This window comes from Lepidochelys kempii, chromosome 5 (genome assembly GCF_965140265.1).
Source record: "Lepidochelys kempii isolate rLepKem1 chromosome 5, rLepKem1.hap2, whole genome shotgun sequence".
Lineage (NCBI taxonomy): Eukaryota > Metazoa > Chordata > Testudines > Cheloniidae > Lepidochelys > Lepidochelys kempii.
In genome coordinates this window covers 48086449-48100177 of record NC_133260.1, presented here as the reverse complement: position 1 = coordinate 48100177, position 13729 = coordinate 48086449, and the positions used below count along the sequence as shown (strand labels likewise).

Below are 13729 nucleotides of genomic sequence, written 5' to 3'. Positions count from 1 at the left end.
ACCTGGAACTGGAGAGAGGCAGGATTTTGCATATTTCTAAATCTAAACATTAAAAATAATACACAGTTTAACTACATGATCCATGCTATTTCTCAAGTAATACAAGAGATAAACAAAAAACATTAACTTCTCAACACACACACTTCTGCAAACTTTTCTGGCCCATCTTATATATAAGTTACTTTTATTATCTCTGGCACACTTAGATAAATACATGCTAGTAAGAGATATTGTATTTGTATTTTTAAGATTGTAGAAAAAGTTGTGACATTTTATGAAGAAGAGTAAGTGATCATGCAATCAAAGACTGTATCATGGTGCATAAGCACAAGAAGGCATATGGAAACGTAACTCTGGCATTTCCTGATTTGTGAGCATTTAGCCATGCAATCTTAACATTCTTTTATGCTAGATTTATAATGGATATATAAAGACATAAAAATCACTCTAAACAGACCCACAGACTTCATAAATTAGCAGGAGCATAGAATCAAAAAATCTTCAACTTACAAGGACCCTGTGGACAACATGAGATTTTTTCAATTCAAAGGTATCAAAATATTTTGATTCTTATATGGCACTCCCATAAATAACATACCTTATCTGCAGTGAAGTGGCACTCATACAGGTGTTAAATACTTTCCTATACTTTCTATACTAGATAACAAAGAAAATCAAAGAATTACCTTTCAGTCTGATATAAGCAAGGGGCAAATGGTTCATCGTGAAAAGAAAGTGGGAAATTCAGTTTGATTGTTAGGGGAGTGATTACTAGAACTGAATTCCAGTGTATACTGAGTTAAAATCTTGTTTGGAATGTAATGCTCCAGAAAGGCCAAGTAATTAGGCTTTATGTGGGTGAAGTGAAGAGCATTGTGGGAGGTGGGGTGGGGACAACAACAAGATTCCCATCTTCAGGTTCAGGGAATGAAACTGAAGTGTAGCACCCCTGGGCCCACTGCTCCAGCCTGTGTGCCTTTTGTTCACAGTTTGAAGGCCACTGAACCTGCATGATTACAGATTCTGTGGCTCCTCCTCTGGCTTTGCTCCAATTTCGATGCCAGGGCTGGTTTGGAGACTTTTCTCTCCATAGAGTGTACGCTAACTTGCGTAGGAAGACCGTGGATTCTCCATCCCATTGAATCAAGACTGGATGTCGATCTAAAATATATGCTGTAGCTCAAACAGAAGTTATGGGCTCAATACTGGAATCGCTTGATGAAATGCCATGTCCTGTGTTACACAGGAGGTCAGACTGGATGACTATAACGCTCCCTTCTGACCTTAAAATCAATGAATACATGAGAATTCCACCAAGACTATCCACTGCTTTCCCTCTGCATAGCTTCACTACATGGCTTAAGTAGTGTGCAGGGCCTTGAACAAAGATTCCTCCCAGGGTGAATTTCACCCCTATTTACTGTTCAGTGGTACTTAATTTACGCAAGCTGGATTCTCCTTCCCTCTGAACAGTCAGTAAACAAACTATAAAGTCCTGCTAATCTGCTTGTAATTCTCTCTCTCTCAGAAAATGGACCGTCCGTGAAGCTGGTCGATTAAACAGGCAAAGAAAGGGTAACATAGGTAGCAAACATGATCTACAGCTGGGTTTGCTGCTACTTAGAAACAAACATTTCTAATGCGAGAAATTTTAGGCTTTTCTCCTTTGCCAGTTCTCATCTATGTAAACACAAGTCATGTACACAGCCAAAACATTTCTGCATATGTGATATGCATTGCTTTAGAGACTCCAGTCACTCTCTTGTTTGAAAGAAAATTGACAGTTTGATCATTCAGCTGTTACATGTCTTCATTCTGTTCAGGGTTTTCCAGTGAAGTGCATGTTCTCATCATAAACCTTTGGATTTTAATCATCTGTGTTTTATTTCCAAAGATACAAACTGGTTTACTGCACTTTTTTGTATTAATCCCTGCAGAAGCAACAAACCCCTCTCCACCTGGCAGCTGATCTTGGCAATGTGGAACTTGTGGAACTGCTGCTAAAGGCAGGCTGTGATCTCAAGATTGCCGACAAGGTATAGAGTACTGCATTATTCACATGGCGCTGCAGTTATGTGATGATTGCTTTGATGCCCCTCTCGTTGAAAATGTGGAGGTCAATGTTTCCAAACATTCTTCATAAAATGAGCATGACTAGAATGTAGCTGTTATGAAGAGAGTTTCCCTTTCATACTGTCACGGGGCTACAACTCACAGTGATCTGAATTTATTTTAGTGAATAGCTATTTGTGAGGTCAAATGTGACGAAAAAAGATGGTTACTCACCTTTGGAACTGTTGTTCTTCGACATGTGTTGCTCATATCCATTCCAATTAGGTGTGTGCGCGTCGCGTGCACGATCGTCACAAGATTTTTACCCCAGCAACACTCAGTGGGTCGGCTGAGGCACCCCCTGGAGTGGCGCCTTCATGGCGCCGGATATATGCCCCAGCCAACCCAGCGCCCCCTCAGTTCCTTCTTGCCAGCTACTCTGACAGAGGGGAAGGAGGGCGGGTTTGGAATGGATATGAGCAACACATCTCAAAGACCAACAGTTACAAAGCTGTTTTTCTTTTCTTTTTCAAGTGCTTGCTCATATTGATTCCAATTAGGTGACTCCGAAGCCTTGCCTAGGCGGTGGGATCGGAATGAGATGTCGCAGAGTGAAGGACTGCTGAACCAAATGCAGCATCACCCCTAGACTACTGAATTATCGCATAGTGAGCAGCGAAGGTACGCACCGATGACCAAGTCGCTGCCCTACATATCTCCTGTATGGGTACATGTGCCAGGAAAGCAGAAGATAAAGCCTGAGTCTGCGTGGAGTGGGCAGTAAGGTGCATAGTTGGGACACCGTGTGTACTATGACTTGGCTGGATGCATGATGTGATCCAGGATGAGATGAGCTGGGAGGAGACTGGAAGGCTCTTCATCCGGTCTACCACAGCAACAAACAGTTGTGACGTTTTCCTAAAAGGTTTCGTTCACTCGATGTAGAAGGTGAGGGCCCTGTGAACATCAAGGGAGTGCAGCTGTTGTTCCCATCGAGAGTCGTGCGGCTTCGGGTAGAAGATGTCCTGGTTGAGATGGAAGGCAGACACCACCTTAGGGAGGAAGGCCGGGGGGGGGGGTCACAGCTGTACCTTGTTCCTATGGAACACTGTATATGGCGGTTCCGATGTGGGTGCCCTGAGCTCAGACACGCCTCGCCGAAGCGATAGCTACGAGGAAGGCTGTCTTCCAGGAAAGGTACAGGAGTGAGCAGGTGGCCATCGGCTCGAACGGGGCAGCCATGAGTTTGGGGAGGACCAGGTTAAGATCCCACATAGGGGACCGGTTGTTGAATTCGTGGGAACAGGCACTCCAACCCCTCGAGAAATCTGCGGACCATGGCTTTGGAGAAGACCAAACGCCCGTTTTCGCCCAGGTGGAAAGCTGAAATAGCTGCCAGGTGCACTCTGACGGATGATATTGCCAAGTCCTGCTGTTTTAAGGACAGGAGGTAGTCCAAGATGATAGGTACTGAGGCCTGTAGCAGGGCCATATGACTCTGAGCGCACCAGCAGGAAAAACGCTTCCACTTGGCTAAGTACATGGATCTGGTAGAGGGCCTCCTGCTACCCAAAAGGACCTGCTGTACCAAGCAAGAACAGCACAGCTCAGATGGAGTTAGCCATGCAGCATCCACTCTGAGGTGGAGAGATTGCAGGTCAGGATGACAGAGTCGTCCGTGGTCCTGAGTGCTCAGGTCTGGCCACAGTGGGAGAGAAATTGGAGTGTCCACCGACAGCTCTAGGAGAGTAGTATACCAGTGCTGCCTGGGCCATGCCGGGGCGACCAAAATCAGACAGGCTCTGTGCCTGCACAGCTTGAGCAGGACCCTGTGGACTAGCGGGAATGGAGGGAAGGCATAGCACAGGTGATTCTTCCACTGTACGAGGAAGGAGTTTGACAGGGAACCTGGAGAGCGTCCTTGTAGAAAGCAGAACACTTGGCATTTCTGATTCTCGCGAGAGGCGAATAGGTCTATTGGGGAAAGCCCCACTTCAAGAAGACAGAGTGGATGACGTCCTGGCAAACCGACCACTCGTTAGTCTGAAATGATTTGCTGAGATGGTCTGCTAAGGTGTTTTGGACTCCTGGGAGAAACAACGCCACCAGATGGATCGAGTGGGCTATACAGAATTCCCACAGATGAGTGGCCTCCTGACAATGGGGCGACGAGCGGGCTCCCCCTTGCTTGTTGAAGTAAAACAAGGCCGTTATGTTGTCTGTGGGGACTGCAACACAACGGCCTTGAATGCGCTCTCGGAATGCTTGACACCCCAGGCGCACAGCTCTGAGTTCCTGTACGGTGATGTGCAGGGTTAACTCTCCTACCAACCATAGTCCCTGTGTACGGAGGACGCCAAGGTTGGCTCCCCATCCCAGGGATGACGCATCCGTGACCAGGGACACGGGGGGCTGCAGGGTGTGAAGTGGCACCCCTTTGCACACTGATTTGGGGTCCAGCCACCAGTCTAGAGAGGCTAATATCCCTGGCGGGATGGTAACTACCGTGCTTAAGCTGTCCCGACCTGGGCGGTATACTGTTGATAGCCAGGCTTGGAGTGGATGTAGCTGCAGCCTGGCGTGCATGGTAACATATGTGCAAGAGGCCTTATGTCTGAGGAGGCATAGGCATGTTTTCACGGCTGAGGTTGGGAAGTTTTGCAGACTGTGGACGATGTTCACCAGGGATTGGAAGCGTGCTTCCGGCAGAAGTGCTCAGGCTAGGCCTGAGTCTAAGACTGCTCCTATGAATTCTATCCTCTGGGTTGGTACCAGAGTAGATTTTGCGACATTGAGCAGGAGGTCCAGTCGACTGAACATGTTGATGGTGAGCTGGACATGAGACTGCACCTGATCCGTGGAGCAGCCCCAAATAAGCCAGTCATCGAGGTATGGGAACGCTTGGATCCGTTGTCAACGAAGGGAGGCAGCCACAACAGCCATGCACTTGGTAAACACCCTAGGGGCCGTAGATAGGCCAAAAGGAAGGACGGTGAATTGAAAGTGCTGTTGATTGACCACAAAGCGAAGGAACCGTCTGTGCGCTGGGTAGATCACAGTGTGGAAGTATGCGTCATTCATGTGTGGAAGTATAACATTTTATAAGTATAACGTTGTATAAGGGGACATGCTGGATACATTGTATATGAGAGGGCATGCCAAAACATGTTACAAAGTATCTGAGGGAGCACACGTAGAGATGGTTAGCTTTTGAATGGAGAAGCAATTAAGATAGAGCCAGCACGTCTAAGAAGCAGGCATCAGAATGGAAGGTGTGAAGGGCAATTAGTTAAGTTAACTGGAAGCTGTTAAAGGAGATTGAAGATACGTGACTGGTCTCAGGGATCTCGAAGGATGGTGACTAAAATCTTTTTCTTCTTTTGTCTGTAACTTCTCTGTAACTTGTTCTCCAGCAAGCTGTATAAATTAAGAGACACAAGTCCCACTCGGGGGGCTCACTTCTAAATGTATTAGCAGAGCAGCTTTGCTAATAAAACAGAGTGGTCTGATAAATTGTGAGTCTGAGTCAAACTTTGACACATGTCAAGGGCGGCATACCAGTCTCCAGGATCTAAGGAAGGAATAATGTTCCCTAGAGAGACAATGCAGAACTTCAACTTTACCATGTATTTGTTGAGTCCGCGTAGGTCTGGGATGGGCCGAAGCCCGCCCTTGGCCTTGGGGATTAGGAAGTAGCGGGAATAAAAACCCCTGCTCCTTGACTCTCTCGATTGGTTTGGAATGGGGTGAGTGGGTCGGGGCATTCCCATCCCTGTGTTAGGGAAAAGGCAGCCTGCTTGGATTGATCTTGTGTTGTTGCCAGGCCTTTCTCCCCTCCCACATCTTGAGTCTTCAATTTTTGTGGCTAGAAAGGTGATGGGCTGCTCCTAGATGCGTGTTGTTGCTTTTTAGTGCACAGAGGATGCTCCGTTTGGCCCTGTTTCTTTCTCCAGATTCATTAAAATTCTACCTTGGTTATTGGACTTTTCAGTGGCCAGGAAAGAACCCCCCCATTTGTCAGGATGTCATGTAACTTACTGAGTATAGCAACAGGTGTCCTAATGGCATGAACATATATTAGAGAAGGCAGGATTGCTCTCCTGTGAATGGGGAGCGACCAGGCAGATGTGGGTTCCAGTAAGTTCTTTAGGCCCTTTGTCTTTTCTTTTATGTAGAATATTCTCTCTCTGATGAGGATTTTGTGAAATGTAAATTCCTGGGCTCCCAAATGGGCTAATTATAATGACCTTGAATGGAGCTGGAATTCAGAAGGTATATATTAGCAAACTTTATAATAGCTGGAGTGTTAAAGTGCTTTGTAATTTAATTTCTGAGCCCTCTAATTAGAGGCTGATTTCTTTCAGTCCTAATGTGACAGATCACCTACACCTTAATAGGTGGAAAATATCTAGAATACTTATATGTAGGGCGGCTGAGCTCCGTGCAAATCCAGTGACAAAAAAGGATTACAGAGATAAACCAGTAAAGTCACAGAAGCATTTACATGGCTTTGAACTGTTAGTAGTAGAGAAGTATTCATATGGATTAAATAGTGCTCTGTGGCTGGAATTAAAGCAGTGGTTCTTATGTGTTTTGGTGGCTGTACCAGACACTGAGCACCACCTCCTAGTTAACCTGCCAAGAAGTTGCTCCACCCTGTATTCAAACAGCCCATGTCCTTTACAGGCTAGAGTACACAATAGAGAATGAGAGGTGAGCAGCAGCAGTATACCAGGGTCTGGGACATAAACTTGTTCTTATGCTAGGGGCTTCTCATCCCTACCTTAGTAACCACAAATATCTGAAATGCTCTACTTGTCCATTTGCAGTCTGGAATGCACTGAACTAAAGGGCTCCAGTTCACCCAGAGCAGCGACAGTGACATACTGTCACTCTGGAGGCATAACATTATATTGAAATATTTTCTTTGCAAATGTCAGGGCTCAGTAAACAAAGACTTTAGATTCTTGCTATTCTGCCCCTGTCTCCTGGACACCTGCTGTAACTCACGGTCTCTGTTTTCAGCAAGGAAAAACTGCGCTGGCTGTCGCATCCAGGAGCAACCATGCCCTCGTTGTTGATATGATTATTAAAGCAGAAAGGCATTACACCTTGAAACAGGTACGAAACAGCTCTCTCTTTCCAAAGGGGCCAGTAGCTGAAGAAGCAGATTCTAACCAGATTTAAAGTCCCTTCTGCCTCAGCTGGTTTCCTTCTTGCCTATCACCAAGTGTCACCTACCATTTACAAAATTCAGAAGAGTGAGTGCAGGATTGGCGAGTCCAGAGTTCTAGTCCAGGTTTTGCCTCTAACTGTGAGGCCTTGGGCATATCCCTTCCCCTCTCTGCCCCAGGCACTAACACATGGAAAAAACTGCAGAGGTGACAACGTTAACCAAACTTCACATTGTTCCATGAAGTCCCAGGAGCCAGGCTGTTCCAGATCCAGGCTGCTCCTCTGAAAATCAAGCCCCACCTATTTAAAAAAAGCAACCAGCCAAAAGCATTAACTAAGCTTCAGTTCAGTTAATGTGTCTCTCACAGCATTCTCACCTGACCAGCCTTCCTTTCCTGGCATCCAGTGAGACATTTCCTCTGGCTGAGAGGCCCACCATTATATAAGTATTGGCAAGTGGACTTATATCACTACTTACAATACACACACCCAGTCAGACAATGGAACCACCTGCCTTTTGACAATGTTTGCTGGTTCTTACTAGTTCCTTGGAAATATAAATAGACTGAGAGAGACATGCAGTTGCCTGCCTCCTTGTTATACTTCAGTGTGTAACTCTGTAATCTTTTCTCTGCTTTACCTCTGCTTATCATTGCTAAGCTATTACACAGATACATTACTTGTCTTTCCTTCATATTTCCTGATAATTAATGCTGCAGGGAACCAGTGCAGGTAAAGCAGAGTTCTTGGGGAAAACAAGTCCACGGACTACACAGCTTCTGTGTGTGTCTGATTGGGTTTGGTCCAGCTGAAATTGTTGTCAGGTACATTATTATTCCTTTCAGCTTAAAAGGGAAGTGGAGGTCAGGCTATTCATTCCTGGAGAAAATATGACCACTGAGATAGCACTAAGGAATACTCCTTTCGATACATTTACTTAACTGTCTGAGGAAAAGAAAAGATGTATAAGCAGGTGTTTTTGTGAAACAGTTGAACAGATGTTAGAAGCACTATGGTTTTATTTTCTACCATGTTATCTGTAGCTAAGTATCTCAATACAGATGGGCAAGGGCGCTGGAGTAGCAAAAATATTACTAGTATTATAAGCTAGTCATCATAAGCTGTCATCATTATCAATAAGCTGCTAGGAAATAAACAAGTGGTGCTGTTACAATATTCTAACTATATTGTTTTGAACCATTATTTTAGAACAAAACTTTTATTAAATTAAAATGTCCTACAATCCAAAGCCATACTTCGGATGCTTTAGAGAGCTACCCTCTTATTCTCCTGGCACACTGTTCTGGGGTTTAAAATATTCATCCCACTCCCATTATGAGCAGAGTTAAGCACATACTTTAGTCCCATTGAATTGACAGGCTTAGATGCTTTGCTGAATTGGGGCCTTACAAGATGTCTGCAATAGAGGTACCATTCTGGCCCTTTGATATCAATGATAAAACTCCCTTGTTTTCCCCCCACCCTTCCAAGATTCTCCACTGGTGCTGCTCCATTAGTAAGAGCCTCAATGAAGTAAGGACTCCAAGGGTCCACTGTGTTCTGCTTCTAACCATGTCATCTAACTGTGAGAGTTGTCTACATGTTGCTGTGGTTAACTTGCCAGCAACCAGCGCATTGTCTATACTAGTGCCCTCACTAAGGACATTGAGCCAGTGGTAGGAAATTTGACAAAGCCTAATGTAGACAGACCACGAAACATGGCTTGCACGTGTTTTTTCTGTTCACAGAGGCAACAGAAAACATCTTATGTGGCTTAGTCACAATTATGTTTAAAAATGATCATTTCGGTAGCATAGACAGGGCCTACCTACAAAAGCATATTAACAGTAAATCTATAGCAAGATTGCTGGTGAAATCAGCATTTAATTTGACAAGTATCTTAATATATTACATTTTAACTCATACAACAACAGGCTTTAGGTCCTGTCCACTCTACAGTTAATTTTGCTCAGCCATGTTTTGAGATTAGTTGCAGTTACCCTAAGCAATGGGGAAAAGGGATTTCCCCCCTGCTTAGAGCTCTGCTAGCTAGCCAAACTATGGTAACAGGGTACTCTTTATTTTATCTACACTAAGAAAATTACCTGTTGCTGACAATGGATTTCAAAGTCCACAGCTGAACGTGGTTTAACTGTCAGGGTAGCCAAGTACAAATGTTCACTATTGTTTCTGAATCTGTAGTTAAAATTTGTGCAGCTTATTTAACATCTTTGTTTTCTTTTTAGGAACATCTAGAAAACCATGTTGATGCACCAGATTTTAGTCTAGTCTTCAAACAAGATCACAGTGCACAGACTAAGCAAATCCGTTACTGCCTCTGGAATCTGGCTTACAATCAGTTAAAACCCCAAGAGTGGAAGACGCTGGCCTTGTTCTGGAAGTTTACAGAGGAGCAAATTAAAGCTATTGAAGAACAGTGGACAGGTAATGAAATGCACTGATCAGGTACAGTAGTATATAAATAGCTTAGGTGAAGACATGGCTGCTGGGAGTTATAGTCAACTCTGACCTGGTTTTTGACATATGGGTTCACAGCTACACATTATTTCCTTAGTCAAATAGGGACATTTCACTCAAATCAAATTCATGCTATTTTATCTGATTTTTTTTTAATTAACTTCAATTGTGAATTTAAATAAATTTCATGTTAACACATCCTGAGAGACCTCACTCATGCACCTGCTTCAGAATCCTCGGGGACTGCTGACAATCTTTCCATATTTTTTAGGAAAGAACCATATAGTGTTGACAGTTCACCATTTCTGCAGCACATACTGCATTCTTTGCTAGTACACCATGGTGTATTTCCATACATTAACACAAGTTAAAAGAATAAATTTATTTTAAGAACCATTAACCTTGATTTTTTCCATTCGCTTTAGTCTTTCACCTTTGGAAGTCTTAGTTTCCATCTTGCTTATAGGACAGAAAGGAAGTAAGTGCGTGAGTGGAGTTGGAGAAATGCCGTACAAACTGGGATCTTTTACAAAAGCAGCTGGGACAACAGGGTTTTTTACTCCAAGCAGATGGCACAGACATGTATGTTGTATATTGCATAGGAAAGAAGAGCTATAAGGAACATGGACACCGAATGCTGCTCATCTGGTTACATGGTGTATTGCTGGCTCACCAGAATCCAGTCAAATATATATATGAAGATCTGGTGCATGTAGGATTTCAACAAGTAGCTGGTAAGCTATTGTTTAATATGCAAGACAAAGCTATGTGGGGGAGATGCTCTGTAAGTGCAGTCCTGCAAAAAGAACAAGGCTCCCTACTAGATCTGTAGTTATGGGGATTTTGGGCTTGACTGGGCAGAGGAAACTATTAAAATTACTTCAGGGTTGGGGGGTGGGGAGATGGACAGACTTGTTTTACAACAAACGCAGTTCCAATTGTAGTAGCATACCTGACACGGGCCTGGGAAGGAGCAATGCCTGTCTAGTAAGAGCATTTTTCCATCTTTCTTTACAGATAAAATCAGAGCTGAAATGAGCCCAGAGATGGATTCGAGGAAATGTGCAGTTTCATGAACTCTTTAATAGAAGCTGTCATAAGCTATGGACTACGTTCCAGATGGAAAATCATTTGTAAATACTCTTTCCAGAAAAGATCTTACAATAGAACCTCAGAGTTATGAACACCTCAGGAATGGAGGTTGTTCGTAACTCTGAACAAAATATTTCAAAAGTTTACAACTAAACATTGACTTGATACAGCTTTGAAACTTTACTATACAGAAGAAAAATACTGCTTTCCTTTATTTTTTTAGTAGTTTACACATTTAACACAGTACTATACTTTTTTTTTTCACCTCTGTTTCTGCCTGATTGTCTACTTCTGGTTCTAAATGAGGTGTGGGGGTGACTGGTCAGTTCATAACTGTGAGGTTCTACTTTATTTGCAAAATGTAGCTCACCGTCTATGAAGTTTTTCAAAGCTTATTTATTAGTGCTACAAACTTCTATACCTGAGTTATTAATTTGGTTAGTTCCAGACTCTGCCTTTTTTTGACACTTCATCTTTGAAAGAAATTACACAGTAATTTTAATTGAATTTTTTATGGCAGAGAATGACCACTACAATTACACGAATGTTAATTTGTGACTATCCTGCCAAGTGAGAGAACATGCTACAATGTTTGTGTATGTGACTTAAACTAATACACTAATTCCATATTGGAACTGCACTTAAACCAGTTTGTGCTTAATACTGAATGTAGTTCCTGTCAGCTAGAAAGCAGATCACTTGTATTTCATAAGTGAGGATTATGTGAATAAATAAACACCTTCTCCATAAATAGGCCAGCACCCAGCCTAAATTTGAGATTTAGCTCATTTTAAAGTAAATTGCGAAGAGGATAACTGTTTCCTGTTTTGACTGGCTTTGACTTGTTTAATGACATGACTTGGGTGGATATTTATTAACATTTTTTGATTATACAGGACAAAAATACAAGATACAACTTCAATATAACATGGGCAGGTGCCTCATAATAGGAATAAACTTATCCAACAAAAGGACACAACACTATATACAGATTACTCTTGTAAACAGCTCATGGATGCATCTGTACTGTTCCTTTTCCAAAAAACCAAGCTTTGTTATTTGGGAATTAATATGTGATGATAGCTTTTCTCTAGAATGAGAGCACTGAACATTTGTTGTGAGTACCATTGGGCTGTTTTAACAATTTACATTTGGTTCTGCAGAAGATGCTTGACTTGTTCGTTTAAAGTATCTGTTCATCTGGTAATTTTTTCATTTATTAAATTCTAATGACAAAACTGAAACTTATTCTTTTCTAGTTGCACGCATCTGGGGGAAAAAAATCTCCAGGAAGCCTGACTTTTGCATTGGTAAAGGTGGTAATAAAACAAATTCTGCATTAAAAGCATTCTGCAGTCCTGGGCATTGCACCTGTGCAAGAGCGTAGGACCAGGTTCCCTTCCTTTAACATCTTAGACGAATAGTGACTGTGTTGTCACATGAGCTGAAACAATCCATTGGTTTGGTCTTAATGAGTATTGGGATTCCTTCCATTTTTATGGAAACAGCTAGGAGGCTGCTATGGTGAATAATTTTTTCCTTGTACTATCTTGGATCTGTTAGCTAAAGTTACCTTCATACTCTTTCCCTAGCATTAATCCGCACACCTAATTTCATGTGTTACAGTACTACACAGAATCTTAAGTCTTTTAGTCAGTGACTGAATCCAGTTCAGTTTCTTTTAAACTTAAACCTACTTGTAATTAACATTTTATATAAAAAACCCTGGACAAACATCGATTTTGATCCTTTATTAAAAACCGTATTCAACAGCTTCCTTAAATATACATGTAATAAAATAGGTTCTCAAATAGACATAGCTTGCACTACATTGCAAAGTCAAATTGCTATTTTTCCTCCTCAACATTTGAATATGTCTACAATTTGATTTTTAAAAAGTAAAAACATGATGTATCCTTGAGCCTTGTTACATCAGTCTGGAAACATTGGGAAGAGCTTTACTCTGCAACTTGGTAAAACTCTGCACCTGGAAGGAAAAATTCAAGCCTTTCAAAATACTCCTTAGTCCACAACTTTTATTGACTGAACGTTAGTATGAGCCTGGCTATGAGGTGTTCGTCCACCATGTCCAGTAGGTCTCACACTGGTGGCATTAGAAGCATGGTGCACAGTTCGAGAGTATTTAGCAGCAGTGGCTTGGGATATAGTTTGCTGAAAAATAAAATAAGATACATCTTACTATGAACATTTTAAAAAGTACTCCTAGAAACTGAATTCCCCATTAAGTTATCTGGAATGCAGTGAACCTGAACCTAAAACAGAAGAACCAACCAGTGATAGATGGAGAGTAATACAGGTCACTGACCTCACTTTCTCTTAGCTATTCATCACCATCTATGCTTTAACTCTTTTCAAAATAAAAAAAAAGTTCTTATTTGTGCAGATGGAAGCTTTTAATAAACAGTGCAGACAACAGTGCTAAGCTTCTGTAATTAGCTTAGAAAAAGATCAGACTGTTTAAGTCAAGCACCTTGGTTGAGTTATTCTGTTGTGGTCCGATTTAGTTACAGCAACATTCCTTTAAAGTTAGGATAGTTTCTGAATAAATCAAGATGGCTTCCTCCTAAGGAAATATTCAGATGTCAGTTACCCTTTGGTAAGAAGACAGTTACATTTCCATCACAGGAGTTTCCTTACAAGGCTTAAGGCTGTTTTGCTACAAGGCAGATGGCCTCCCTGTTGCAGTAACTATGGTCATTCTCATTTTAATCACACTTAACTACTCTCCAGCCAGAATCTTTCCATTGCCAAAGATTAATTCAATCAGAAAACCACTTCACGACAGCTGATGCAGCATTATGTATTTATTGCCAAATGTACATGACAAGTGGTAAGGTATGTGTGACAAAGGCCTGAAACATCCCCTGGTTCAGAGAGCTTCAAGGGGGCCTAGTTTCCTTTTCTAGTTTGA

General features: G+C 42.3%; 2 protein-coding genes across 8 annotated transcripts in view; one reads left to right on the top strand and one right to left on the bottom strand.

The window, feature by feature from the left end:
* Positions 1-12023, top strand: part of ANKDD1B (ankyrin repeat and death domain containing 1B) — a 41239-nt gene extending 29216 nt beyond the window's left edge. For both annotated transcript variants that reach the window (XM_073344224.1, XM_073344223.1), the window contains exons 11-15: positions 1938-2036; positions 7078-7173; positions 9474-9672; positions 10308-10439; positions 10723-12023. In XM_073344224.1, the coding sequence (XP_073200325.1) occupies positions 1938-2036; positions 7078-7173; positions 9474-9672; positions 10308-10439; positions 10723-10781 (585 nt within the window). In that variant the 3' untranslated portion in view covers positions 10782-12023. The remainder of the gene's footprint in view (positions 1-1937; positions 2037-7077; positions 7174-9473; positions 9673-10307; positions 10440-10722) is intronic.
* The window catches only part of POC5 (POC5 centriolar protein), a 49351-nt gene continuing 47179 nt past the window's right edge, over positions 11558-13729 (bottom strand). For 2 of the 6 annotated variants that reach the window (XM_073344221.1, XM_073344220.1), the window contains exon 11: positions 11571-12969. In XM_073344221.1, the coding sequence (XP_073200322.1) occupies positions 12820-12969 (150 nt within the window). In that variant the 3' untranslated portion in view covers positions 11571-12819. Of the gene's footprint in view, positions 12970-13729 lie in introns of all 6 variants that reach the window. The other 4 variants (XM_073344219.1, XM_073344218.1, XM_073344217.1 and 1 more) reach the window with 4 other exon arrangements.